The following is a 27,916-nucleotide window of genomic DNA, read 5'->3' on the forward strand; positions in this document are numbered from 1 at the left end:
AATTGCTGTAAACAGTAAAAATTTCTAGACTATTGGATCAGCGATTTTCAAAATTGCTTAATAAATAGTAAAAAAATTTCAAAAAATGTAAAATTTGATCTCCAAGCACATTTCAATATGGAGATCATGTTGAGCGATTCGGATCGGTCGTTTGGATTTTTAAAATAAAAATATAGTGTCATGGAGCACCAACACGTTTTACTCCATGGAATAGCGTAGCTCATCTATATATATATAGAGAGAGAGAGAGAGAGAGAGAGAGATGGGCTATGGTGCATTGCAATGCATGGAGCGGTTTGTGCATTGGACCATAAATCTAAAATTCAAAATCCAAATGGCTGATCCAAACCGTTCATCTTGTTCTCCATATTAATATGTGCTTGGAGACCAAATTTTACATTTTTCTGAATTTGTTTACTATTTATTAAGTATTTTACAAAATTGTTGATCCAACGGTGGCTGCTGATTTTACTGTTTTGTTAAGCCACCGTTGGATCAACAATTTTGTAAAATACTTAATAAATAGTAAACAAATTCCGAAAAATGTAAAATTTGGTCTCCAAGCACATATTAATATGGAGAACAAGATGAACGGTTTGGATCAGCCATTTGGATTTTGAATTTTAGATTTATGGTCCAATGCACAAACCGCTCCATGCATTGCAATGCACCATAGCCCATCTCTATATATATATTTATGATTAATATCCTATTTCGGTTCAATCGAACAAACCAAAATTTACTTCTTTTTTTCAGCTCAACCAAACAAACCGAAATTTAATTTAGTTTGGTCGGTTCAATTCTTATTCGGATTTGATTATATTTCGGTTCAGTCTGGTTTGATTTTTGAAAAATGAATAATAACTTTGGTTTGCCTATTTTAATTCGGTTTGGACCAGACTGAACAGATGAACAACCCTATTTGTGGGGGTGGGGTGTTGGAATTTGAAAAACGAAAGGGAAAACCTACAAACTAAATGAATTTTGAGTCCATCAGAATCTACAGAACGCTCTAAAGCAGATACTTAGTAAAATGTTCTTTAATAAATCAAACTAATATAGGAATGTACCGAGTTGTTCACAGACCAACTTTGGCATGCTAACATATAGAATATTGCAAGCAAAATATTAACCAGAAAATTCTGATATAAGAAAAATAAGTACCAATACAAAATAAATAAATAATAGAGTAATTTCTAAAATTTACAATAAGCTAATAGTCTGATACATCCCATACCATGGTCAGCCCAAATTAGGAATGCACCGAGTTGTTCACAGACCAACTTTGGCATGCCAACATATAGAATATTGCAAGCAAAATATTAACCAGAAAATTCTGATATAAAGAAAAATAAGTACCAATACAAAATAAATAAATAAAAGTGTAATTTCTAAAATTTACAATAAGCTAATAGTCTGATACATCCCATACCATGGTCAGCGCCCAACATAACCAACTACTTGGTTCTTCCTTGTTTTGTACTTTCAAACTAACATGCCTTCGTCAATGGTTTAAACTATATTACATTTTCCTGGAAAGCAGATCGTTTCCTGTTAATTGAACTTCAATAATACATGAAAACTATGGTTGGTAGAATAAGGTCATTAAGCATTCAGATATTATATTCATGGCTACTCAGCTAATTTGATTTAGTGAAGGGGTAAGATCGATTTAGCTTTTTAGATTAACGGTTAAGAACACAAATATTGTGTTTAGGTGTTGAAAACAACCCAAACAATATTTTCTTATGTTTGGGTTAGTTTTTTTCTCACCTTCAGCGCCCTTCTAGACCCACCAATCCACCATAGAAGATTCGTCAAGGAGTGGAGTAAAAACTACTAACCCCAAAGTAAGAAAATATTTCATTCAGTTTGTTTTTAAGACCAAACATAATATATGTGAACATACTTACCAGTTAATCTAAAGAACTAATCAATCCTACCACTTTCCTAGAACAAATAAGCAGATCCCAATTATTGTCAGTACTTGACATAATTTTTGTTCACTTCTTTAATATCATTTTTAGTTTACATCTGGAGGCCCCTAGAGCTATCCCAAGTATGTCAGTACTTGACAGAAACCCAAATGATAACCATTTTATATTGGTACCAAAATCTAAAGTTCTTTCTGATTTGAATCTCTACACTGCATGAGAACTGGACGAGAAACATGCCTGTACTGGAGGACCCGTATATATGCCAGATCGCATGTAGAGATTGTCGGGTTGATCTATTGCTTCGAGCCATGCATATTCTTCTTCTCTCTCCTCAATTTCTAAATTCTCGTACCCTTCTGTCGAAATTAAGTTAAAATAAAGTAACAAAGAATTATTATTACATTTGGTTATACTGTGCTCTGATCTCAGTATATAGCAATACAAATAAAGCCAATTCTGTGCAAATATTTTGTCTTATAGCAATTTAGACCAATGGTTCTCGTATTTGCACCTAGCAACAACCATTTTTGTAGATATTTACAAACAAGACCTCACAGCTGTGATTTCTTTTTGTGGATTATTTCCTTCGGGCAATATGGTTGACAGCATTTGGATGGATAAACAGTTAAAAAGTTTCCCTAGCCAGATTTCAAAGCATAGCATATGATCTCATGTGGAACAAAAAAAAAATACAAAACACTCCCTACCACAATGCATTAATATATCCTTCTAGAGATGCCAAAGCCATTGTACATTTTCTTCTACATAAATAGGTTCCTTTTCTCACATTTCTTATCTGTAATTCTGTACACAACATTATGAATTTATGATGTATATTCCCTATGTTCCTGGGCATACACAAGATTTTCACTCTGCAAGGCTCCACAGGATATTTTGATTTTTGACATGGGCACAAACTAAAAATTCCTGCAAAAGTTAATATTTTGTTTTTTCCAACACAAAGGGAGTGGACTAACGGAAGCTAGAAAAAGGGAAGTCTCGATAGTAAGTGCAGCTGCGACCGGCAGCTTCATCATAAGGCGGGGCTAGCACGTCTAGGACTGCACAAGGTGTAACAGCTGTGAAGCAGTGCAAGTTGCCTCCAGTCCTGGGGTACAAAATTCTGGTCTGACAAGGTGCCATTAGCACAGCATCAGTTTGTAGTTTTGCCAATTTCACTGCTCAGGTGAAAAGAGTAAAATAATTAAAAACCCTATGAACATTCACATTGTAGACTCAAGTATATTGGTACCAACTCGATCAACTCCAGTGTCTCTCAGCAATGGTACAAGATCAATGTCTGTCCGGAGCATTTTGGTAATACCAGGACAGAACCTGAATGCCATATCATTCAGGCATTACACACGACAAAATCTCAACTAAGGGAAAAGGCCCTAAGTATAAATCTACTGTAAAAAGCATTTGGTACAAATTACCAATCATGAAAATGGATCAAGCATCGAATTGGTACATCGCCAAATTAGACATGTATTACTGCAATTGGTTCACAATAAATGCTCAAGAACATACTCGGACCGCTGAAAGGCTCGGTGTTGTGTGCCAGGTAGGGAGGCTCCACCCAGTCATATGACTTTACATGCAAGGAACCATACAATATTTTGCTCAGCACTGTCATACCAGGATGATCATGAAGAGGTATAACTGACGAGGTAGGCAAACAGAATATTCCTATCTGTATAAAATGACATTTAATTCTTTAGTTGATTATACAAAGATGGTAAATGTTACAAATGAACAACTGCTAGTGCACTAGTGCTGTTTTGGATGAATGAAATTGAGGCTAAATTGAGTAGTAGTTGTGCCATTCCGGGTTAGTCAATGCACAGTTGAATTAGTTATGGATCAATTCGTTTTGACAAACTAAATAGGCCTCAATTTTAACATTTAGGCTACATTGAATCTCAATTGAATGAACTTTGTGCAAAAACTATAAACAAAGTTTCAAATTTAGAATTGATCTCTCCTTTTTTTTTTCCTTCAACCATTCAGTTAAAACATATTAAACATAAAATGCCAACTCACTGTAAAACTATCACACTCATAGATGTGAAAGTAAGTAATTGGCTGGGCCCATCCAGCTGTACGTGACGAATAGTTGGAGAAAGTCGACCTGAAGAAACCATGACCCCTCTCATCTTCTAAGGCCTCTGCTTTCAAACCAACCTCGGCTGGCGTGATTGTATCTGAAAAGCATGCACTAATAAGAAAAAGATAATAAAAAGGCTGAATACATGAACCAGCATGTATTAATCTCTAGAAATTAGGTTTCAAGGTACTTGAAAAATTACCTTGATCTTGATTAAGTTATGCAATTGTAGAAAGGCACATAATGAAGTTTTAACAGTTCACGCCTTAATTGAAGTATTGCTCATACACATCAAGTGTCAACATGAATCATGTCAGGATTAAACCCTTGTATATAAATAAGTGTTATTTTGGCATCTAGATTGAATTTTCGTAATCTTCCAGTTCCACACCTATCTCTTCTTTCTTTAACACTTCCAATTTGAATATTTATACTTCCAATTAATCAAGAAAGCCATTTAGAACGGGATAATCAAGTCAGGATATAGTTTGTGTTTAACTAAACTAATTCTGCCTTTTTTATCTAGGAGTATTTCAGGCTATGTAGTATGGGTAGAAATTTAAGGTGGTTGTTTTGTTTAATATACAAAGCACAAAGGCAACATAGCTCCTATTGGTCAATGAATAGCACCTTTTAAGTGGAAAAGCCTCAGCATTTAATTTTGGCTTTAAAACCCGACCCACCAAAACTCAAATTTCATATAATATATTTTCTCTCACAAAGAGTAAAAACAATTTGTCAATGGATCCTCATTCCTTGAAATTGCAGCTTTCCACTTGTGCTAGGTACAAGGAACAGTTCTAACCCCTCAGAAAATGGGGGAAATTTTTTCAAGGAAAGCAAGAAGCGGAAAAAGGTGCCTATCTTTGTCAATTTTTTGCATGTCTAAAATAATCAGAGTTTCAGTGGACTGGTACACAAGGCAAAAGGGAATTTAGCAAAAGAAAGAAAAAGTGCTATATATTACTTACCCATGAGAGAGGAGAGTTTTTGAATGGCATGGGAGGAGGGAGGTGAAGCCTCTGAGGGTAGAAAAGTCCTTTTGCATAGCTCGTACAATGTTTGTACGGACGACCCTTTCGCCATCAGAGGGATAGAGGAAGAGAGTCGGATGGAGAGGAAGAGGATTATACAGGTCCCACAGACCAGTAGACCACAGTTTTGTGATGGGGGAACTGTATCCGAGTCCAAATCCTCAGCATGAAATCAGATCTTGGGTTTAGGATTTTGTCCGTCAGATCATAATTCGGGCCAATCACGGCCAGGCCTGTCGTGACAGTAAGGATCGGATTACCTACGGGCTACGGCCCTACGGGTTTTTTTTCTCAAAAAAAAACAAAAAACAAAAAACAAAAAACAAAAAGACAATAAGAGCATCTCCAATGGAGCAATTAAAGTTAATTGCTAAACAGTCACGTCGTTACCTTTAGCAATTAAAGAGATTCATAATTGCTAAACACTCCATCCCAACAATTAATAATAGATTGCAATTAATGCCACATCAGTGAAAAATTAAAAAAAAACGCCCCCTTTCTCTTCTTCTTCGTAAATTCAATTTATCATTTTCCTGTTCTCTCCGTTGCTCTCCTCTGTCTCATCTTCTCTTGCTATTATCTTGCTCTTGCGCTCTCCTCTTTCCTCTTCTCTCGCTATTCTCCTCTTCTCCTCTAGTACCATTTTAAATCTCAATTTTAAGATGCGATATGAGACTGGATCCAGTTTATCTATTTTAGGTTTAGTAATAATGCATGCTCTCCTTTTAAAGGCAAGGCATGAATAGAATAATTGTGGATAAATAAAATCCTTTAACAAACAACTCCATCTATGATGCAAACAAATATAAATAGGTGGGATTGGCAACCCGCTAAGTTACAAAAGATTGATTTGCCATCTATGACCATGGTCAAATGCCTCCTTGCACTTCTCATCAAAGTCAAACTCCACGACTTTATGGAGAGGTCTGCATAGGGAAGAAGAAATATTGGAGAGAAGGTGTTCAAACAAGGCTCAAACGGGATTTCAACCCTCACCATTGTTGCTCGGAGAAACTCTCATCGGAGAAAAAAAAAACCCCCAACAATTGAGATCTTAAAATGCACCGAATGAAAAGGCAAAATCAACCAAGACTTCGAGAAACGACCGGAAACGAATAGATTTTGAGAAAAATTAAAGAAAAAGTTTTTTCTTTTATTCTTGTGTTGGGTATGGAAGTTTGGAGAAGAGAGACATTGAAAAGAAAAATATTGTTTTTTGACAGCCAATCATTTTGTTTTATTTTGCCACTGTGTCCATAAGAAGCCTTTGCTTTATAAGCAAATTTGCTTATTTAGAAAGCGCCGTACATTCCAGCAATTGAAATAACAATTGACACGTCGGAATAAGCAATCCGAAAACAATCCCCGTTGGAGATGCTCTAAGGATCGGACGGTCTGAATTCTGTTTTCGGTAACTCAAAATTTGAGTTATTGAAGAAATTAGAATTCTGTCCGTCTAGGGCTGTAAACGAGCTAGCTCGGGCCGAGCTGGGCCTTAGCTCAGCTCGTTTATTTTGGCCCGAACCTGGACCGAGCGAGCCCGAGCCAAAATCTTTGGCTCAGCTTGTAACAAGCCAGCCCGAGCTAGCTCGCGAGCTGACGAGCTGGCTCTTTGAACTTTATTGGGCTGTTATTATACAAATTCAAAAATAAAAAATAAGAAATCTCATTCAAAAAATTTAAGAAATTGTCCAGCAGGCACATCTTCAAGCAACTAAAGTCATATCCTTTCTTCCCAAACCGAAAATACATCAATTTTGCATAATTGCGGATTTAAAAATGGGACTGGACTTGAAATTATATGGGACTAAACCCTAAATTCACTGTAGCTTAACGAGCCGAGCTGGCCCGGTCCGAGCTGACCCCTGGCTCAGCTCGTTTATTTTGGCCTGAGCCTGAGCCGAGCTGGCTCGTTAACAGCTCGGTCCACTACCGAGCGAGCTAGAGGCAAGCCGCGAGCTTTTTTGAGTTGAGATCAACAATTGTTGATCCAACCGTGGCTTAACAAAACAGTAAAATCAGAAGCCACCGTTGGATCAACAATTTTGTAAAATACTTAATAAATAGTAAAAAAATTCAGAAAAATGTAAAATTTGGTCTCCAAGCACATATTAATATGGAGAACAAGATGAACGGTTTGGATCGGCCATTTGGATTTTGGATTTTAGATTTATGGTCCAATGCACAAACCCCTCCATGCATTGCAATGCACCATAGCCCATCTCTCTCTCTCTCTCTATATATATATATATATAGTAAGGCTTGGGTGCTATGGATAGCATAGAGTGCTACGGTGCTACGGCTCAATATTTGAGTTTTCAAAATTCTAACGGTCGATCCGAACCATTCATCTTGTTCTCCATATTAATATGTGTTTGGAGACCAAATTTTACATTTTTTAGAAATTTTTTACTATTTTTTTATATAGGTAGAAAATCAAATATCTGAATGGTGCAGAATTTTTTAGATCAAGTGATTTTCTACCTAGCTAAAAAAATAGTAAAAAATTTCTAAAAAATGTAAAATTTGGTCTCCAAACACATATTAATATGAAGAACAAGATAAACAGTTCGGATCGACAGTTAGGATTTTAAAAACTCGAATATTGAGCCGTAGCACCGTAGCCCTCTATGTTATCCATAGCACCCAAGCCTTACTCTATATATATATATATATATAGAGTTGGGCTACAGTTAGTTGCGAAGTAAAGCGACTATTTTACTTCACGCTCATATTTTGCAATTTTAAAGTTCAAAATGTCGATCCGAACCGCTCAACATGTTCTCCATATTGAAATATACTTGGAGACCAAATTTTACATTTTTTGGAATTTTTTTACTATTTATTAAGCAATTTTGAAAGTCGCTGATCTGATGGTCTAGAAAATTTTACTGTTTTTCACTGTTCACAGCAAAACAGCAATTTTAAAAAATGCTTAATAAATAGTAAAAAAATTCCAAAAAATGTAAAATTTGGTCTCCATGCACATTTCAATATGGATTAAACATCTAACGGTTCGGATCGATCGTTTGGAGTTTCAAAATAAAAATACGGCGTGAAGTAGAAACGCGTTTTACTTCACAACTCACCGTAGCCCATCTCATATATATATATATATATATATGAAGAGTAAAGCTAGCGTGTGACATGCTCACCAAGAAAGTTTGGTGAGCATAACTCAAAAGTATATCGGATCGACGTCAAATGCCAAATCCAAACCGTTGAAATCCATGTACTTCATGAGTGATGCATATATATGCAAAATTTTGAATGTTTCGAGTTTATTTGCTACACGGTCAAGTGGTCAAAGAAATGAACATTTTATTATAAGTTATTTTATATATTCAATTTTTATTATTTCTTTGACCACTTGACCGTGTAGCAAATAAACTCGAAACTTTCAAAATTTTGCATGTATATTCATCACTCATGAAGTACATGGATTTCAACGGTTTGGATTTGACATTTGACATCGATCCGATATACTTTTGGAGTTATGCTCACCAAACTTTCTTGGTGAGCATGTCACACGCTAGCTTTACTCATATATGAATATGCTAGCATGCTATGCATAGCATAGAGCCCCTCCATGCAACGCCTTGGATTTTGACTTTTCAAAATCCTAACGGTCGATCCGAACCGTTCATCTTGTTCTCCATATTAATATGTGTTTGGGGACCAAATTTTACATTTTTTGAATTTTTTTTACTATTTCTTTAGATTTATTGAAAATCACTGTTTTTTTATGGTCCAGATTTGCTGAAAACAGCGATTTTCAATAAATCTAAAGAAATAGTAAACAAATTCCAAAAAATGTAAAATTTGGTCCCCAAACACATATTAATATGGAGAACAAGATGAACGGTTCGGATCGACCGTTAGGATTTTGAAAAGTCAAAATCCAAGGCGTTGCATGGAGGGGCTCTATGCTATGCATAGCATGCTAGCATATTCCTATATATATATATAGGTAGGCTAATATACAATCGATTGTTCCTGAGGTTCCGTACAACCAAGTCATTTTCCGATTTTTAAAGTCCAAATGATCGATCCAAACCGTTCATCTTGTTCTACTTATTAATATGTGCTTAGATACCAAATTTTACATTTTTCTGAATTTTTTTACTATTTATTAAGCCACTTTGAAAATCGTTAATCCAACGGTAACTTCTGGTTTTACTGTTTTGTTAAGCCACCGTTGGATCAGCGATTTTCAAAGTGGCTTAATAAATAATAAAAAAATCAGAAAAATGTAAAATTTGGTCTCCAAGCACATATTAATATGGAGAACAAGATGAACGGTTTGGATCGATCATTTTGACTTTAAAAATAAGAAAATGACTTGGTTGTACGGAACCTCAGGAACAATCGATTGTATATTAGCCTACCTCTATATATATATATATATATATATATATATATTTTTTTTTTTTTTTTTTTTTTTTACAAGAGACATTTTGCTCAGAAATTTATTGGGCATAGGGACAGCAAGCACAAACATCAACATCAGTTAATCAAATGGAGTATCTTTTTGGTCAAATTTTAAAATAATTATGTTACCGAACTAGTAGAGCAAGCTAATTTAGTACATGCCTTTGAAATATATTACAATTAATTGAGTTTGAGCCGAGTTTTGGATTTTAACGGAGTTCGGGCCGAGCCTAAAGAGTCCAATGGACTGAGTCAAGTTCGGGCTGAGCCTAAATAATCTAATGGACCCCGCCGAGTCGAGTCGGATTTTAATGAAAGAATAAATGGACCAGACCAAGTTTTGAGCGAGTTACCGCTCATTAGCAGGGCTACGCGTCAGTTATTATTTAAACTTTTAGGGCTCTTTGGATGGGTCTTAATGCTGACGTGGTACATTTTATGCATGATGTTTTTTTTAGTAAACATTTTATGCATGATGTGATATGTGGCGCTCAATCATCATTGATTTGGTGTCGGATCACCTTTATAATTAAAAGAATGAGTTTTGGTTGAACCCAGTGTATTAATTCTGGTTTGATAAGGTGGAGTCAAATTTTCGAATTATGAGAGTCAAATATATATGGGAGTCAATTATATACAATTTTTCTATGGAGAATAGGGATCAATTTTATAATATCAAGCCATTTCACTCTAAATTATATAGAAAATTATATCTAAATACAAAAAATACAAAAAAAAAATGGAGGTCAATTGACCCCATTTCCTCTTAGTCCCTCCGCCTCTGGGTTTGATTATAATTCTATAAACCCCTAACTCAGAAAAAAAAAAAAAAAAAGTAAAAAGATATAAGTTAGAAAAATATTCCAAAGTCTAATTAAATCAAGTACATTAGTCTGGAATTTATTTATTTTTCTCAAAAATTGAAAATTGAAAAATGAAAAGTGAAATTAATTTATTCACCTGACCCAATTATATCAAAATTTATATAAATTTCAGCAAAAAAAAGGGTACCTCAATTAAATATCTTATTTAATTTGGATTAATCGTGAAATATATAGACATATTAGTTTATTAGAGTTTTTATCTACTAAATTTTTTAAAGTCCAAAGTCCAAACTGTCAATGCAAACAACTCTATACAATTGTCATATTAAAATGTGCTTGTAGACCAAATTATATATATATTTGGCAAAAAAAAAATACTTTTTTTAATAAGTATCATCCAAAACAGTGATTTTATATCTAAAAGTAATAAAAAGTTTCAAAAAAGGTAATTTGATCTCCAAGTACATTTTAATATGAAGAACGTGTTGAGCAGTTTGAATTAACTGTTTGAATTTTGAAAACAAATATAAAAATGTGAGACATAAGACAAAAGATGGTGATCATGATCATTATCATTATCCAAATGTTGCTCTGAGTATCAAATTAAGAGCCAACCTTTGTGTATCGGTCTAATTTGGAATTATAATTAAAGTAGATTAAATTACACGTAAATGTGAGGCACAATTAAGATATGAAAAACATGTAGCATTTTAACTCTACTTTTGATTATTTACTAATTACTGCTACCATCATCATCATCATTATAAATTATTCTACAATCTAGCTTTTCACTAGTCCAAATAACATTTTATCAAACAACATTGCACTAATTCAAATTTGAAAGAATAATAACTATTCATGTGTGATAATTTTAACTCCTGTTTCAAATAAGGAAGCTAATAACAGTATCCGCACTGTACCCGCAGTGGGGACCACCAAACAGTGTTGGTCCTGAAGATTTCGGGGTCCGGGACGAGAGAAAATAAATGAAATAGTTGTTATTTGACTTTTAGAACGAACATGTCTCACAACTTTACAAAAACAAAACACTTTATTTAAATCTTTTGAGTAAATCAATCATTTCCTATCAATAAGTTCTCCATTTCTTAATTTTTGATCAAAATAATACGTGAAGAACCCCCTATTGTAATTATCCTTAGGAAAATTAATATTAGAATTTATAATATGACCATTCTCAACAAGCAACTCTCTCAGTTTTGAATCTAAATCTCCCACACTCTAGGATCATATATATTTATCGATAAAGAAGAATCTAAGCACTCAGACAAATGATTAATTTCTTCACTATTTTCACTAGTCTCATTTTCAAGCACATTTGTTATTTCTTGATTTACCTCATTTTCATTTTCAGACACATTTGTTGTTTCTTGATTTACCTCATTTTGGTTTTCATATACATTTCTTGTTTCTTCATGCACCTCACTTTCAACTTAGTTTTCCAAAGACTTATTTTGTGGTTTAGTTTTTTTTTTCCAAAGTTTTTGAATATAACATTTTTGATGTTTTAGTTTTTCTTCTCCCTCTCTTTTTCTATTTCTTTTTTTTGCTACCTGATGCTTATTTTCTAGGAAATATTGTTTTAAATTAAAAAATAAATCAAAGTAATAGAACAATAAAACCTAGGTAATGAGGCAGAGGCAGTCCAATCCAGAGGTCGCTGTCCACCGCCTTGCCTCACCCATTTCAATCGTTGCCGCGCTGTGTCGCTGCCGCTGCTCGTGAGAAGAGCAAGATTTATTAATTTCTTTCTTCTCTCGTTTACTTGTTTATTGATTTACAGAGAAGAAATGGCGGAACTAGATTTTTAATTTTTTAGAGTCGACTGTCACGGTTGAAGAATTGGTAGGTTTTCAAAATGAGGAAATTTCTTCCAACGAACAAATGGTAATTTTCTTAATTTCTATTGGCTGTCCGTGAATGGAATTTCTTATTTGGTAGATTTCTTTTCTCTTTCACTATTGAAGAATTGGTAGATTTCTTAATTCCTGTCGACTGTCCATGAAGTTGCTTTGCTAATTTAATACATATAATTTTTTTTTGCAATTTTAACACATATAATTTTTTTTGGGGGGCCCTTTTGGAATTTGGGGCCCAGTGCCATCACCCTGGGTGCCCTGGGCCAGGGCCAGCACTGCTACCGAAAATTAAATGTGAAAAAATATTTTTTTGTGGGGATTGTAAAAACTCTACAATTCGATTTGTTTTCCTTAAGTATTAATACCTATGCACAGAATTATTTATACCTAAGTACGGAAGTATTTATAGCTATGAAATGAATAATTATTTATTGTGCGGGTACTGTAGCGCGAAGATAATAGTACCCACAGTACTGTACCCACGAGGGGACCACTGAAAATTAAATGCAAAATATAACTTCCTGTAGGGACCGCAAAATCTTCACAATTTTATTTTTTTCTAAATTATTAACACCTACGCAATTTTTTCTTTCAAATGAGATCAATAATGACGTAGCTTCAGACTCGTCATCGCACAAGTATTTATACCTCGCCATACAAGTATTTATACCTATACTTGCAAGTATTTTTTTCATATGACACTAAAAGTATTAATATCTAACTATTGAAAGTATTTATATGTATGAGATCAAATATTTTTGTTAAAGAAAGGCTAACGCAGAGATGATTGGAGAACTTGAAAATGGATAATTATAACAAGTTACACATCAAAGTATTAATATCTTCCTTTTAAGTGTTAATATATTATCTTCTAAATATTTATAACTATGAATGTATAAATATCTAAGTATTTTTTATATGACACTGAAAGTATTAATATCTAAGTACTGAAAGTATTTATATTTATACACTGAAGTATTGATTTCTATGAAGTCAACTAATTTTGTTAGAGAAAGGTTGATGCAGGAACGAGTGCGGGTGCTGTAAAAGGAAAACTATATAATTAGTGGAGACCATAAAAAAATGGTGCTGCTGAGATTTTATAATAATAATTAGTTAAAACTATATAATATGTTTTTAGAATAATAATTAGTGGATATAATATAATTAGTGGAGAGCATAATACATTATTCCTCTGAGTGTGAAAACTCCTCTAAGTGTGACTGTAGCGGGTACTGTATGAGTACTGTAGCAAAGGTAATTAAATAATTATTCTTCAAATAAAACTATTCACCCGCTTCAACTTGTACTATTCAAATAATAGTATAAACCTATTTTAGCACTATTCCTTAATTAATTGCCATGAAATGCCAACTACTTGTGCCATTTTCATGTGTGCTAGTAGGCAGTAGCTATCAAATCTAGCTCATTTGACCATTAAAAACTTAAGACAAAATATATCTTTGAACTAAGTACTCAATCAAATCTCAGCAGGGCCATTACACAGACTGAGCATCCAAGATCCATAGAAATACATTTAGCCTAATTAAACTGATTTTTCGTCTGCTAATTATTCCAAATTCAGTTTTAGATTTACAGGAAAAATGATGGGAACTCATTATTCATGAATACTTCAATTGTTGAAGTGTTTCTTAAACCAGACTCCAATATTAAGAAAGCCTTCGAAATCTGATTGGGGCCTGCATTTGGAAATTAAAATTGCAGAACAACAAAAGAAAAATGAAATATATGAGAATTGAAAATTAAGCATGCCACTTGGTAAGAACGTTAACTTGACAAAAACATTAGATAACTAAATTGACAAAAAAAAAAGTTATTAGGGTTAGTTTCAGCTTGTTACGGCTCAGCTCTTTTGGTGCATCTCACTGAAACCCCTGATGACAACAAATGTGATTGACTGCTGTATAAAGCATTCCCTTGTGTTTTAACTACCACAAATTCTGAAGGACAACAATTGTTCTTGCTTACTAAGATCATCTCGAGGGAGCCAAAATAACAATAAAATATACTAATAAAAATTTGCATCATGAACCTGTCAATTGCATGAACATCCTCTGGGAATACAATAATCTTGACATTACCACCTCTTTCCCTCAAAGCCCTTGCATACTGTAACATGGCAATATCAAATCAACCTTCATGAATACTACAGCTGAATCTCACAATAATTCAGTTATCAAATTGAGATATCTTGGAGAACCTTGGTTCCTCATTTTTTTTACAAAAATTATAGAGTGAGTCTATGGTACTATGCATATCACGATTTGGCCCGTAATACGGCTCAATATTCGACTTTTCAAAATCCTAACAGTCGATCCGAACCGTTCATCTTATTCTCCATATTAATATGTGTTTGGAGACCAAATTTTACATTTTTTGAAATTTTTTTACTATTTTTTTAGATTTATTGAAAATCACTGTTTTTGGATGGTCCAGAATTTTCAGATCAAGTGATTTTCTAAATATCTAAAAAAATAGTAAAAAAAATTTTAAAAATGTAAAATTTGGTCTCCAAACACATTAATATGGAGAACAAGATGAACGGTTCAGATCGACCATTAGGATTTTGAAAACTCGAATATTGAGCCGTAGCATGGACCAACCCGTGATATGCATAGTACCATAGACTCGCTCAAAATTATAAATGTGCTGCCATAGTTTGATATTTCATATGTTTGGTAGGATATTTTCATTTCTCGGTGATACCATTAAAACTGTATAAGGTGCCGCTAATGAATTTGGTTAGACTAGCACACCAAACCCTAATTATGTTGCATCTCGATGAGACTACCAGTTAATATAACTGATGGTATTATAGGTATGCGTGTGTGTGAGAGAGAGAGAGAGAGAAACGGTATTATAGTATGTCAGCAACTCTATTTGACTTAGATAAGAGATTGATTACCCCATTCATTTATGCATAGTCAGAAATTATACCTTGTTTCTAATCACTTTAGAAAACATTACAGAATCTATAGCTACTGACAGTGGCACAACCATGGGGCCCCTAGCATTCCTATTGTATTTAATTCTTTTCTATAAGAATACCCTTATAAGAATTGACAGGATTTATGATAGGTATAGAACGGTATGCACAAATACTGTATCTATCAGGATATATACAGACTGGTATACACGGTACTACCAGAACAGAAAGTACAGAAATCTAATATTGCAAGCAAGGGTAAACATTAGCTGATTTGCTGACAAGTGAAGTGTACAAACACCAAGGACCAATACAAAGGAAATTCTTGGTTTTATCCTTTATTAAAATACTTAAATGAAAAAATAAAACAATAAGCCTTACCTGAAGCCCATTTGAAATAGGAACTCGAAGATCCTGTGCTCCAAGGAGGAAAAGGACTGGTGTTTTCACCTGGAAAAAAAAACAAATGGTAAAAAAGATTTATTAATGTTCTTTTCAAGGCAATATCACAATTACTCTCAAATAACAAGTAACAAAGAGAAATCTTCCAGAGAACTCAAACTCGAGATTGTACCTTTGAAAGGTGAAATATTGGAGACCTTTGGTAGAAAAGGCTTAGATACTGGACCGAAGGAGACTCAGAAAAGTAATTCTTGCCTTCTTTACCGCATGATTCAAAATAAACCCAATCAGGGATGTCGGTGGTCCCCACCATCAGTGAGAGGTTGCATACTGGGTTTCTTGCCACCGCTGCCACAAATCTGTCAGGAGCCTGTTACACAAGGGGAAATGTTCAAGTATTATAAGGAGTACTATAAGTTTCTTTACCCTATTTACCTTTTCTTGGTTTTCTTCTGGAAAATTGCATCTTTGTGTACCATGCTTAAAAACACACACGACCGTTCTCAATTTTCTTGGGTTTTTTACACATTAAAAGAAGGGTAAATTGAGCCAAAAAAAAATATTTATCCTATATAGGCTCAAATTTAATGGCTTTAAAACCAACATACGCAAACTCTCATTATTTCTTTCGGACTAGTAACAAGCAGGGGTAACATGGCTAATTTAATCACATATTTATTTATTGATCATCTGCCTTTCACACCACAGTAATCTGGTTGATCTTATGTGCATATCTATCAAGGTTCGTGTTATTACCAAACACAATAAAATACTAGCAGTTCTTTGGAATGTCCCATAAGGTAGGTTTGAGAGATTAACCTGGCCAATTAAATGAGTTGTCAAGAAGCCGCCATGTGAACCTCCAACAACAGCAACTTTGTTTGCATCTATTAAACCTTTTTCAATAACATAGTCCAAGGCTGCCAGTACATCTTTGACATCCTTCCATGAAGAAGAGTAAACAGGAAAAATATATGGAAAATTATGTTGAGCATGACAGTCTCAGATTTCAATACAATAAAAAATATCTTTTTTTTTTCTGTGCACTGTGCAATGCCTGCAGAAACAATTAATTATAAAACCAATGATATGAAAAAAAGGATAAAATGGAAAATTACCTGAGACCCAATGTTACCAGGAAGAGACTGTAGTGCCTCCTCCCCAAAACCCAAGGATCCCCTTAAAGAGAAAATGCATTAGTCATTAGAGCATTCAAGTGTGAGAAAAATTGAATACTAGTATAAAACACAATGTCTTCTAGATTTTGACTAAGTTTCAGAAAAAAAAATGGAATAACTAATTCCGGCATACGACAATTTAAAAAATGGATCTGTTCCTTTAACAAACATTTACCTGTAATTTACTATGAGAATGTTAAAACCAAGGGAAGACAGAAAAGCATATGATTTGTAATAGCATGAAGTAAAGACAGAATGCGGGCCCCCGTGAAGGACTAAGATCGTTGGATGACTCAGACTCTCTTTGCATGACACAAAAATAGCCTCATATGGATTCTTGGCACCTGCATAAAATCAAGTAGTTAATGTTTTTCACTATAAAAAAAAAAGATCCAAGTTATTTACCTTTGCACTATATTATTTATGAAGTACTTTATTAGAGAGAGAGTGTACCATTTGAAAGACCATCAGAAGCACCAGTCACAGGGACTTTCAAGATACTAATATTGCGGTCAGATAGAAAAGACTTTATCTATCAGTGTTTCAATATAATAACATTAGCACTAGCAACGAGAGAGAGAGTGAATGAGAAAGGATAAAGAATAATGCAGTAAAAATGAAGAATAACCTTGTCTGAGCATGTCAGGAGGGGATTGGGGACTTCAACCCAAGTCCATTTACTGGATGGCTCCAGCTGTAATGCGCAGTGGCCATATTTAACTTTAGGAGGATCGATGATACAACTAGACACTACAGAAGTTAAAGAAAAGAAAGTAGTTAACTCAAACCTAAAGATGTTACAAAGATGTAACTACCTACTATTGATGTTTCTAGTGTGTAATTTCATATAGCAAAAGCTTGCAAAGGAATTGAGGTGGTTAACAGGGGCGGATTTACGTGTATGGTAGGGGTGCTAAGCCACCCTATGATTTTAAAATTAGTAATTATGTATATTAAAATTTAGTTGAACTTTATATAGTGTAGTCCCCTCATAAAATAACAAAAGTGTATTGGTAGTCTAGTGGTTTGTGCTTAGTTGGTATGTGCAAGGTCATGGTTCAATTCCCACTAATCACACTTTATTTTTGTCTTTTTCACAAATTACTTTTATAGATTAGCCCCCTCTATTCAAATTTTCTAGTTCCGCCCCTGGTGGTTAAATATGGGTAAATTTTTTTACTGTGAAGATAAAGTTTACCTGCAATAACATTATCTCCATCAAGTGCAAGAAGGTCCCAGGAATAGTCAGAGTCGGGACTGACTTGTAACACTTTCCCACTAAACAATATAGACTGGATTTAGTAGTAAAAATTCAATGGAGACTTTAGTTCAATGATCAAAATTGTAGACTGTCATTAACCTGAGGATATTGACAGAGAGAATTGCATCTCTACTTCTCCATACAGATGAAACAACAAGAGTGGACCCGTCAGAGAGCCAAGGATTAGAGAGAAAACCAGAGCAGTAAAGCCCAGGAAAAGACTCGTCAGTTGGGCACATCACCATTGGTACCTGATTTTTCATAAGTTCTATGAATATGAAGTTTCAAACTTGCAGCTATAAACCTGTAGAAGCTTTACCAGTACCAATCCTCTAGCTCTATTTTTCAGTATTCAACTTCTCTTTGTATGCTCATCTGAGATTTTCAGAATATTATTACCTTGGAGAGGACTAGTTGGGTTTCATTTCTAGCCTACCCAACTTGTTTGGGACTAGAGACTTGGTGGTTGTTGTTGTTGCTACTGTTGTATTACCTTGGAGAAGACTAATATCTGCTTCCATGTCGTGATGGCATGAAGATATTAGCATCTAACTAAAATTAAGCATTTTTGGACCAATAACCGGCTCTCGTTTGTTTAAGGGGTTCAACCCACCGTCTCATTTTATCAGAGAGTGAAGATTGAATAATGGGAGACATACTATCACAATAATTGTAGTGGATAACTCCACTCCAACTCGTTTCCTCCACAAGCTTTCTTGTAGATATCGCCTCGCGACTTCAGAAGAGATTTTGAGAGTCGAAGAATGTTGAGATTTATGTATGTTTTCAGTATTTTGGATTTTGTAGGGTCCTTTTAGTAAAAAAGATTATAGAATAGTTTAGATATTTGAATGAAAGATGTAACGCCTATATAGGCTTGTATGAGAACAAAAGAAAGAAATATAATTCATTTTTTCTTAAAAATCTATATGGTATCAAAGCCTTACAAAACCTAAACCTAATCCGCTACAGTACCGCGTCGCTACAGTAACCGGATCCGCTACAGTACTAGGATCGCTACAGTACCGCGTCGCTCGATTTTCTCTTCTTCTAAAGTCGGCCGGTCACCAAAGGTAGCCTCTTTGTGTTGATTTGGCCGGCGTGGGGGGCCTCTACCCCCACGATACCCGAGAAGCGGGTTTGGATCAAGGTTTGATCGGATTTTTTGAACTCGAATCTTGATGAGATAGATCAAGATCGAGTCAAGAAGAAGAAGAAGAAAGGGGGAGATGATGTGGAACTCGTCTTGAGGGATCAAGATCGGGTCAAGGAGGAAGAAAAAGCTGGTGAGGACCGTAAAGAGGAGGATCAGGCACTCGTGGAGGCCTATTCTCAGGCAGAAGTTGATGGGTGATGTGAAGAGCGTGAGAGATGATGCATCAACCTCTACTTCATCCAGGGGTAACTTTGCTTCTCTTGCCCACACAGCTACAAGTACTCATGATACCCTTGCTCTAGCCTCTATACCCTCCACGAAATCACCAGATTGGATAGTCGACTCTGTTGCGTCTCGCCATGTGACTGGTACTGTTGGAGAGTTTTCTTCCTATACTCGCCTAGCAGTCCCAGAGAGCGTTCATATCGCAGATGGTACAGCTCAGCCCGTAGTTGGTAAGGGTACCGTAAAATGTACCGATTCAGTGACTCTGACTAATGTGTTGCATGCTCCTTCCTTTCTGGTAAACCTGATGTCCATTAGTGCTATTATTATCCGTGAGCAGAAATGCATCGTGACCTTTGATATTCCGAAGATGGTCTTCCAGGAGAAGGGGACGGGTCAGATACTTGGGACTGGTACATGGCGTGATGGGCTGTGGTACATAGATAGAAAAGGGATGGACACAGCGCTAGCATCTGTAGTCGATAGAGTGGGGGCAGGAGGATCTGAGGTGAGTGTGGAGGATAAGTTGCTTCTGATTCATCGACGAATGGGGCACTCTTCCTTCAGCCTACTGGAACGTTTGTATCCATCAGAGTATGAGAAAGCTGACAAACAGAAACTTGTGTGTGATGGATGTGAGTTTGGGAAGCATACAAGGAGTTCGTATGTAAGCTCAGGAAGTAGGAGTTCTCATGCCTTTAATCTGGTTCATTCAGATGTATGGGGGCCTTGTCCTACTACTACTGTGAATGGGTTCAGATATTTTGTCTCCTTCATCGATTGTTTTTCTCGTGTGACTTGGATTTATCTAATGAAGAATAAGAGTGATGTGTTTGCTTGTTTCAAGGACTTTCACAAAATGATTCAGACTCAATACGGTGCAGTTGTGAAGATATTGAGGTCTGACAATGGAACAGAGTACACCAACAGGGCGTTTGGGGAGTACTTGTCATCCCAGGGAATACAGCATCAAACCACGTGTCCATACACACCAGAGCAGAATGGGGTAGCAGAACGGAAGAACAGGCATCTCCTTGAGGTAGCTCGGAGTATGATGATTTCGATGAATGTTCCGAAATATTTGTGGGGACAAGCAGTCCTGACAGCCGCACAATTGATCAACAGAATGCCATCTAGAGTGTTGGACTGGCAGACTCCATGTGTGATGTTGAAAGGAGATAATGCGGGTATTCCTCGTCCAAAGGTATTTGGCTGTGTGTGCTTTGTGAAAGACAACAGACCAAATGTTGGAAAATTGGATCCGAGGGCGGTGAAATGCATCTTTGTGGGTTACTCTGGTACTCAAAAGGGTTATGTGTGCTAGAGCCCGGTAGAGAGAAGATTGTTTGTGAGTATGGATGTTACATTCCGCGAGCTCGAGCCTTACTACTCAGAGACTACATCACCCTTTGGAGACTCGCTCGATACAGGAGGTATGAGGCGAGAGGGGGAGAGTAGTAGTGATGGTGAGAAGAGGATGGTGAGTGTGGGTGGTATTCCTTGTCCACTGGTAGATTCGGCTAGGGTTGAGCCGGAAAAGGAGGATTCGACTGTGGTTGAGCCGCAAAGGGAGAATTCGGCCAGGGTTGAGACGCAAAAAGAGGATTCGGTTGTGGTTGAGCCGGAAGTTGAGAAAAATGGGCCCGAAGGTGGTAGTACTCAGGCTCAGGGGGAGTCGAGATACCGTGAGGTATATGTGAGGAGAAATAAGCAGAGTGAGGGAGCCGTGCCTACAGTGCCACCTGTGCCAAGTCCCTTGTCCATGCCTACTTCGACTCCTGCGGCACTTACACCATCCACCTCAGATTCAGAGTACTCAGGTGATATAATTCCTCTTGATTCTCCTCCCACTCCCATGTCATTGAGACGGACCTCTCGGTCCAATGCGGGACATCTTCCTGATCGCTATGGTTTTCCACATGACATTGCCCAGTTTGTCTCCTACTCTAGCATATTACTAGCACATGGAGCATTCATTGCATCGTTGGACTCTGTTATTTTACCCAAGTGTTGGCAGGTTGCTAAAGAGGATCCAAAGTGGAAAGCAGCTATGCTAGAAGAGCTCGAGGCTCTCGCTAAGAACAAAACCTGGAAGCTTATGTCACTACCACCAGGTAAGAAGGCGGTTGGATGCAAGTGGGTCTTTACTGTGAAACAAAGCCCCGAGGGTCGGGTTGAGCGTTACAAGGCCCGATTGGTGGCGAAGGGGTATAGTCAGACTTATGGTATCGACTATGATGAGACCTTTGCACCCGTGGCGAAGATAAGCACAGTACGGACACTTGTTTCCTTAGCAGCGAATGGGGGGTGGAAGTTGCACCAGCTCGATGTGAAGAATGCCTTCCTTCATGGTGATTTGTTGGAGGAGGTGTACATGGAGGTCCCACCGGGTTTTGGCACAAAACAAACGGAGGGTAAAGTGTGCAGGCTCAAGAAATCTCTTTATGGGCTAAAGCAGTCCCCTCGAGCTTGGTTTGATAGGTTCAAGATGGCTATGGTAGGCATAGGCTATCAGCAGATCAATGCCGACCACACGGTGTTCTTTCGACAACATGGTGGTCACATTACTATGCTGGCTGTGTATATCGACGATATGATCATTACCGGGAATGATGAGGGAGAGATTGCACAGTTGAAGACAAAATTGGGAAAGGAATTCGAGGTAAAAGATCTGGGACAACTTAGGTACTTCCTTGGGATTGAGGTGGCTCGCGGAGCAGAGGGGATTGTTCTATCTCAAAGGAAGTATGTCCTGGACTTGCTCAGTGAGACAGACATGTTGGGGTGCAGGCCTGCAGTTTCTCCAATTGATGTGAAGGCCAAGATGAGTGCAGAGGCAGGAGAACAGGTTGATCGTGAGAGGTACCAAAGACTGGTAGGCAGATTGATCTATTTGGGTCACACTCGTCCTGATATTTCATTTGCAGTGAGCGTGGTGAGCCGCTACATGCATGACCCTAGGAAGGGCCATATGGACGCAGTGTATCACATCCTAAGGTACCTGAAGAGTGCACCGGGGAAAGGCTTGATCTTCAGGCAGAATGGGCACATGAACATTGAGGGCTATTGTGACTCTGACTGGGCTAGTTGCCAAGATGACAGGAGGTCCACATCTGGCTACTGCATGTTTGTAAGGGGCAACCTGGTCTCCTGGAGGAGCAAGAAGCAGCCGGTTGTTGCGAGATCGACGGCTGAAGCTGAGTACAGAGCTATGGCATTGGGAGTTGCCGAGATGTTGTGGCTAAAGAGGTTACTGGAAGATCTCAAGGTGAATCACGGAGCCAAAATGAAGTTGTGGTGTGATAGCAAATCAGCGATCAGCATTGCCAACAATCCTGTGCAGCATGACAGAACCAAGCATGTGGAGATCGATAGGTTCTTCATAAAGGAAAAGCTAGAAAGTGGACTATTGGAGCTGAGCCATGTAGCCACGGGAGATCAAGTAGCTGACTGCCTCACCAAAGGACTTAGCTCAATAGATCTAGCTAGGTTATGTGACAAGATGGGCTTGATGGATATCTTTTGCCCATCTTGAGGGGGAGTGTTGAGATTTATGTATGTTTTCAGTATTTTGGATTTTGTAGGGTCCTTTTAGTAAAAAAGATTATAGAATAGTTTAGAGATTTGAATGAAAGATGTAACGCCTATATAGGCTTGTATGAGAACAAAAGAAAGAAATACAATTCATTTTTTCTTAGAAATCTATAAAGAAGTCTGTCGTTTTCTCCGCCTTCCACCCTCCCTCCTCTCATTCCGCACGGTCCACTCCACCTTTCATTCCGCATGGATCTGGCCATCGCTCTGCCTCACTACTCTCTCGTCTCGACTCACCGGGTTTGGATGGAGGTGCTGTAAATTCACCCCATCTTGCCTGTAGTATCTACTATCTATATACATAAATAAGGTATGTGTTTATGGTTGATGGCAGTGATGTTGTTGGCGGTAATGTGATCTTCTTCCTCCTATTCTTCTCTCTTCCTTCTTCTTTTCTTCGTCATGTCCGTTCTCCTCTGCTTCGACCTTTTTTTGTCCTCGCTATATTCCCATTTGAATAAATCAGACACAAACCTCATCGGAGCCTTCCTCTGGATTCACCTGTCTCACCTTTATTTCAACAACATTGTCTTGTGCTAACGACAAGATATTATACATGCTCACAATCTACCAATCTGAGCACGAGCACAGAAAATCCTGCAGGCTCAATATATATCTACCGATCTGAGCGCAGAAAGCCATAAACTCCTGATTCTGCTTCTATTTTCTGATTTTTCTTGTCTACTTTTGTAAAGGAATTCAGTTGAAGTACAAATGTTGTATGTACTGGTACGAAATTATATGTAATTGGTTTGTCCTGATTAATGAAAATACCTACGGGTTTTAAACCAAAAAAAAAAAACTCCACTCCAACAACTATAAGACATAGGAAACATGAAGTAATAACTGAAAAACCTAAAGAAAGGCCCTATCCGCACCTTGCTTCACATATCTACTTCAATGTGCCCCGAATGGCCTTTCTTTCCTCACTGTTTTATCTATACACAGATGAGGAAGAGAAAAAGGAACAATTTGGATAACTCTGTGCCCATTGGGCATATTGGAGTTTTCTCTTTCAACAGGGCTATGCATCCAGTTTCAAGTTTGATAGGATCCTTAAAAGTTTCAGAAATAGAATGCTCATAGAAAATAATATTACCACATCTTGTATGGTCAACTCAGGTTTTGGTACACCGTCAGAAGGCCATTCAATCTTATGTAGTGAACAAGTAGCACCATGGGCTCCACTATCAACTGCACTTTTTGCAGATAGAAATACAAGATACTTTCCATCGGGACTGTAAAGACAACAAAAGTCATATTATTTACCAAAGTTTAATTAAAAATACAGAAGTAAACACTGTTAAAAGTTGTCATTAGTAGCATGCTACCTGAATAATGGGAAGAAAGCACTGCTTAAGCCATGCTTAGTCAATTCTTTCGCAGTTGAAAAGTCTCCATTTTTACTCTCACTGAAAATAAAAAGGAATTATCAGGAATGAAAGTAGAAAATATACCGGAAACCAATATTTCCAATTGATCTTAATAATGCACTACCAAATGTTATTCCTTTCCTTGTTATCGTTTGGTATGGGCTGTTTGTTTGAGGTATTTAGTTTAGTTACGGCTCACCGTGAATTGTCAGTTCAATTTTAAAACAACATGAACTTGTTATTTTCTTCTTTTTCCCAGAGCTTCAGCTTCAATACTTATGTCTTTTAGTTAAATTTAGGGAATATGATCCATACAAATTTCAAATTCAAATCAGTACAATCAGCCATGCTGCGCTAATATAGCTATGGCCTGACAATAGAATTCAGCATCTAAATTTAATACAAGGACTCACTTTTGGAAAGGGCTTGGAATTGCATATAGAGAACAAGGCCGGTTGTAGCAGTACTTGATGCCAAGTTTTCTAGGCGTTTGCTGAAACCCATTTTCTGAAGACCACCCAACAAAAATCAAGTACTCCAGAGATCCAGTTGGAGGATGTGGTGCCCACACCACCTGTCCAACACTTAGAGTTCTAGAAATACCCTCGACAGCTCGTACCTCGCCACTGAGCATTCATACAGGCAAACATATTAGTTTAATCACTTTACCGTATATGTTGTACATTAAAAAATTGATTTATGGATCTTAGTTTTCATATCTGTCGCCATTTTTTTTAAACTACATTCATGAATGAAAGAAAGTCAAAAGTGACCATTGTGCCTATTATAGCTTTAGTAATCACAAGGCCTTAAAGAGTGCTCAGAAATTCTTGAAAATATACTCCCAATATTAGAACTGAACAATATTCCAGATTTAAATTATCATCACTAAAATATTAAAAATTACAGGCAAAGAACCCATAGCACTAACTGCAAAATTAAAAGGTGTCAAAGACATTAGGGGCAAATAATATAGGGAACAACTAGGGGTGTCCAAATGGTTTGGTTTGTTTGGTTCTCAACCGAACCGAAAATTTTTGGTTCAAATGGATCGGTTCGGTTGAATTTTTGAATTATTTCGGTTTAAACAGATCGGTTTGGTTTAGACTTTTCAAAACCGACTAAACCAAACCAACCGAATTATAATGGTTCAAGTATGGTTTATATTTTTGTTTGGTTCAATCATCGCTTCCTTTCTTTCATTTTGGTTTGAATATTTTAGAACTTCTACATATTTCTATGGACTTGAACAATGAAAATGAATGCATTTCGTCTATAATGGTACTAATTGGTTTATTTTAGAAAATGTATACATTTCATCAATACTTTACTTCGATTTGTTTGGTTCGGTTCCATTCTATTTTTTAAAACCGAAAAAAAAGTTTGGTTTTGACTATTTTACTTCGGTTTCAACCTAACCGACTGTTTGAACACCCCTAGGAAGAACAATAAATTAGTTTTGTTGAAATGCAAATACCTTGAAATATCAAGAACAAAAAGAGTAGGCCGTCTCTTTTTGAAGTATGTCTCACCCCATTCTTCCTCCCAATCCCCTTGACCTTTCCAGCTGTTACTGTCCTTTTCACCCAAGCCCCTTTTACTGAATCCAGTGTCAGTAAATGATGGTTTTGGCAGAGGTGGCTCTTCAGCTACATATGCTATCAAGTTCTCTTCTTTGTTCCAAGAAATTCCTTCAAACCTATATAAAGATGAATATATTCCAGGTTAAACTAGCAGAGGCCAATTAACTTTAGAGGCAAATTTGATTTACTTTAATCATACTCGCAAAATCTCAATTTGTAATTATGTCTTTTTCAAAACTATTATTATGTCAGGTATACAGTGTCCCAGTAACCCACAATTGTCATTCCATCATGCAAATTAAAAAAAAAAAAGTTAAAAAAATAATATAGTCAAGGGAAAAAATATATATAAACAGTAGAGCTACGTAAATCAAACAAAATAAGGAACAGAGAAAGAAAAATGAGAAAGTGACTTCAGTAAAAGTAAGTACAAACACAAAAGTGTTAGTAGCAGCCTGACCAACATGTAGAAAAATAACTTACCATGCATCTATGTAAATTGATCCATGAATGGATTGTGGGACATTGAACTCCCTCTCCACTTGACACTGATTCCAAATCTCAATTTTTGTCGGGGACTCACTCTCTCCATTTCGCACCACCAGTAGCTTCAGGCCAGAGGGAGATGGTACAACAGTTGAGACCCCTGTGATTTCAATTGGAAACGGAGACCACTGGAACTTGACAGTTTGGTCCTTGGAATTTAATATATGTGTAGAAAGGATGGATTTGCGACGTTTGTTTGACAACAGATTTGTCTGGTTAACCAGAAACATTGCCTTAGAGGCATTTCCTGAAATTAGTGTAAATTTTAGCATTATTGATTTCTAAATTGAATTGAAGATTAGGAAAATAATTTTGATTTTGTACCAGTTAGTCTGGATGTATGGCTACAAACTGATTTTGGTCACTGTCATATTTCTGTTGCTTAGGCAGTAGGTGATTTTCTTCGTGTGTGATTTTTTAAGCTAGAAAGTTCAATTAGGACACAACTAATAGTGTTATTCCAGTTTCTTTTGTTATTGTTTGAAAACATAGCTAAGGTGATTGACTACTGCACAACACCAATTTGTCTCACCTGCTCATCAAATCTAATTCTGGTTTCAGGCCCAATTACTAACATGCTAAAATCATGAATAGTGCAAATGTCCTATATTAGTAACATTTCCAAAAGTGCTCTTAAAGTTCCCTTATTCCAAAACAAAAAAGGGTGGTACAAAAAGATTTCCAATGAAGTTTTAAGGGTTAATATTATCCTCCAAATTAAAAGGGCAGTACTAAAACATTCACCAGAAGAATTCTCATGGTTAATAATTCAGTACCGTTGTCAGATTTGAAAACCCAGGCTTTGTTGACAGTAGGCATTTTAGTGAACTCTAGAAGCAATTTAGATTGAGATGAGTACTCTTCAACTGTATCAGCATCCAATCCAAGAGGCATATCCTTCTCAGACAAGGCGTCAGATGCTTCCATGGTCGATGTAGAATATGAAATCAGGCTACCACGGCTGACAATTATAAAAGAGAAAATGCACACTTAATTTTATTCCAGGTTTTGCTGTTCGTCTCAAGCACAGAGACTATTGAATCAACTAAGGGCTGCAGTCTATTTATGGCTATACTATTGACGAAAGCGGACCAATCAAAATTCTAGATTTTTTTTTCTAGAATAAGAGGGCTCCAAGTGGATTATTTATCATGGAAAAAGGTAATATACACAACCTGTTCACTAAATAAGAGGAGTAGGTGCGCGAGTGAGAAAAAAGATAAAGAAGACTTACATGGGTCCAGTGAAAAGGCGGACAAAAGAAAAAGAAAAAGAGCGAGGGAGTGCGCGACGATGGCGGAGAGAGGAGAAATGGGAAACAAATGAATGAGACGAAAGGACACAGGCCATGGCGTTGGGACTGACCACATCCGATCAACATAATATTTGACACGTGGCCGAGCTGTGGATCGAAATTTTTATTAATAGAAAATTAATTAAA

At 36.6% G+C, this 27,916-nt stretch overlaps 2 protein-coding genes across 8 annotated transcripts; both read right to left on the minus strand.

The window, feature by feature from the left end:
• Positions 1 to 1,039: 1,039 nt before the first annotated feature.
• Positions 1,040 to 5,200, minus strand: LOC144559726 (2-aminoethanethiol dioxygenase, putative (DUF1637)). Of its 6 annotated transcripts, none has more exons than XR_013513217.1 (7): positions 5,016 to 5,198; positions 3,981 to 4,141; positions 3,468 to 3,630; positions 2,915 to 3,115; positions 2,175 to 2,293; positions 1,774 to 1,839; positions 1,040 to 1,532 (listed from the first exon to the last, which is right to left on the minus strand). XR_013513217.1 is itself a non-coding variant. In XM_078308835.1 (7 exons), exons 1-7 carry the CDS (start codon positions 5,128 to 5,130, stop codon positions 1,513 to 1,515), a joined length of 861 nt encoding a protein of 286 aa, XP_078164961.1. In that variant the 5' UTR covers positions 5,131 to 5,200; the 3' UTR covers positions 1,040 to 1,512. The 6 variants fall into 6 exon arrangements, 4 of the variants coding, with proteins under 4 accessions (XP_078164961.1, XP_078164962.1, XP_078164963.1 ...); XR_013513218.1 differs by having other exon boundaries at positions 1,040 to 1,551; XM_078308835.1 differs by having other exon boundaries at positions 1,040 to 1,551; positions 1,774 to 1,836; positions 5,016 to 5,200.
• Positions 5,201 to 13,655: 8,455 nt separating this feature from the next.
• On the minus strand, positions 13,656 to 27,887 carry AARE (acylaminoacyl-peptidase-like protein). Of its 2 annotated transcripts, none has more exons than XR_013513102.1 (18): positions 27,710 to 27,887; positions 27,252 to 27,436; positions 26,413 to 26,722; positions 25,824 to 26,045; positions 24,760 to 24,972; positions 24,305 to 24,385; positions 24,073 to 24,211; positions 18,098 to 18,249; positions 17,936 to 18,015; positions 17,366 to 17,487; positions 17,191 to 17,269; positions 16,913 to 17,081; positions 16,678 to 16,738; positions 16,379 to 16,491; positions 15,732 to 15,929; positions 15,539 to 15,607; positions 14,264 to 14,340; positions 13,656 to 13,910 (listed from the first exon to the last, which is right to left on the minus strand). XR_013513102.1 is itself a non-coding variant. In XM_078308176.1 (18 exons), the coding sequence occupies exons 1-18, from the start codon at positions 27,823 to 27,825 to the stop codon at positions 13,844 to 13,846; spliced, it is 2,463 nt and encodes an 820-aa protein (XP_078164302.1). In that variant the 5' UTR covers positions 27,826 to 27,887; the 3' UTR covers positions 13,656 to 13,843. The 2 variants fall into 2 exon arrangements, 1 of the variants encoding a protein (XP_078164302.1); XM_078308176.1 differs by having other exon boundaries at positions 16,379 to 16,501.
• Between the last annotated feature and the right edge of the window lie 29 nt (positions 27,888 to 27,916).

The sequence above is a fragment of the Carex rostrata genome, chromosome 9 (assembly GCF_964058835.1).
Source record: "Carex rostrata chromosome 9, lpCarRost1.2, whole genome shotgun sequence".
Lineage (NCBI taxonomy): Eukaryota > Viridiplantae > Streptophyta > Magnoliopsida > Poales > Cyperaceae > Carex > Carex rostrata.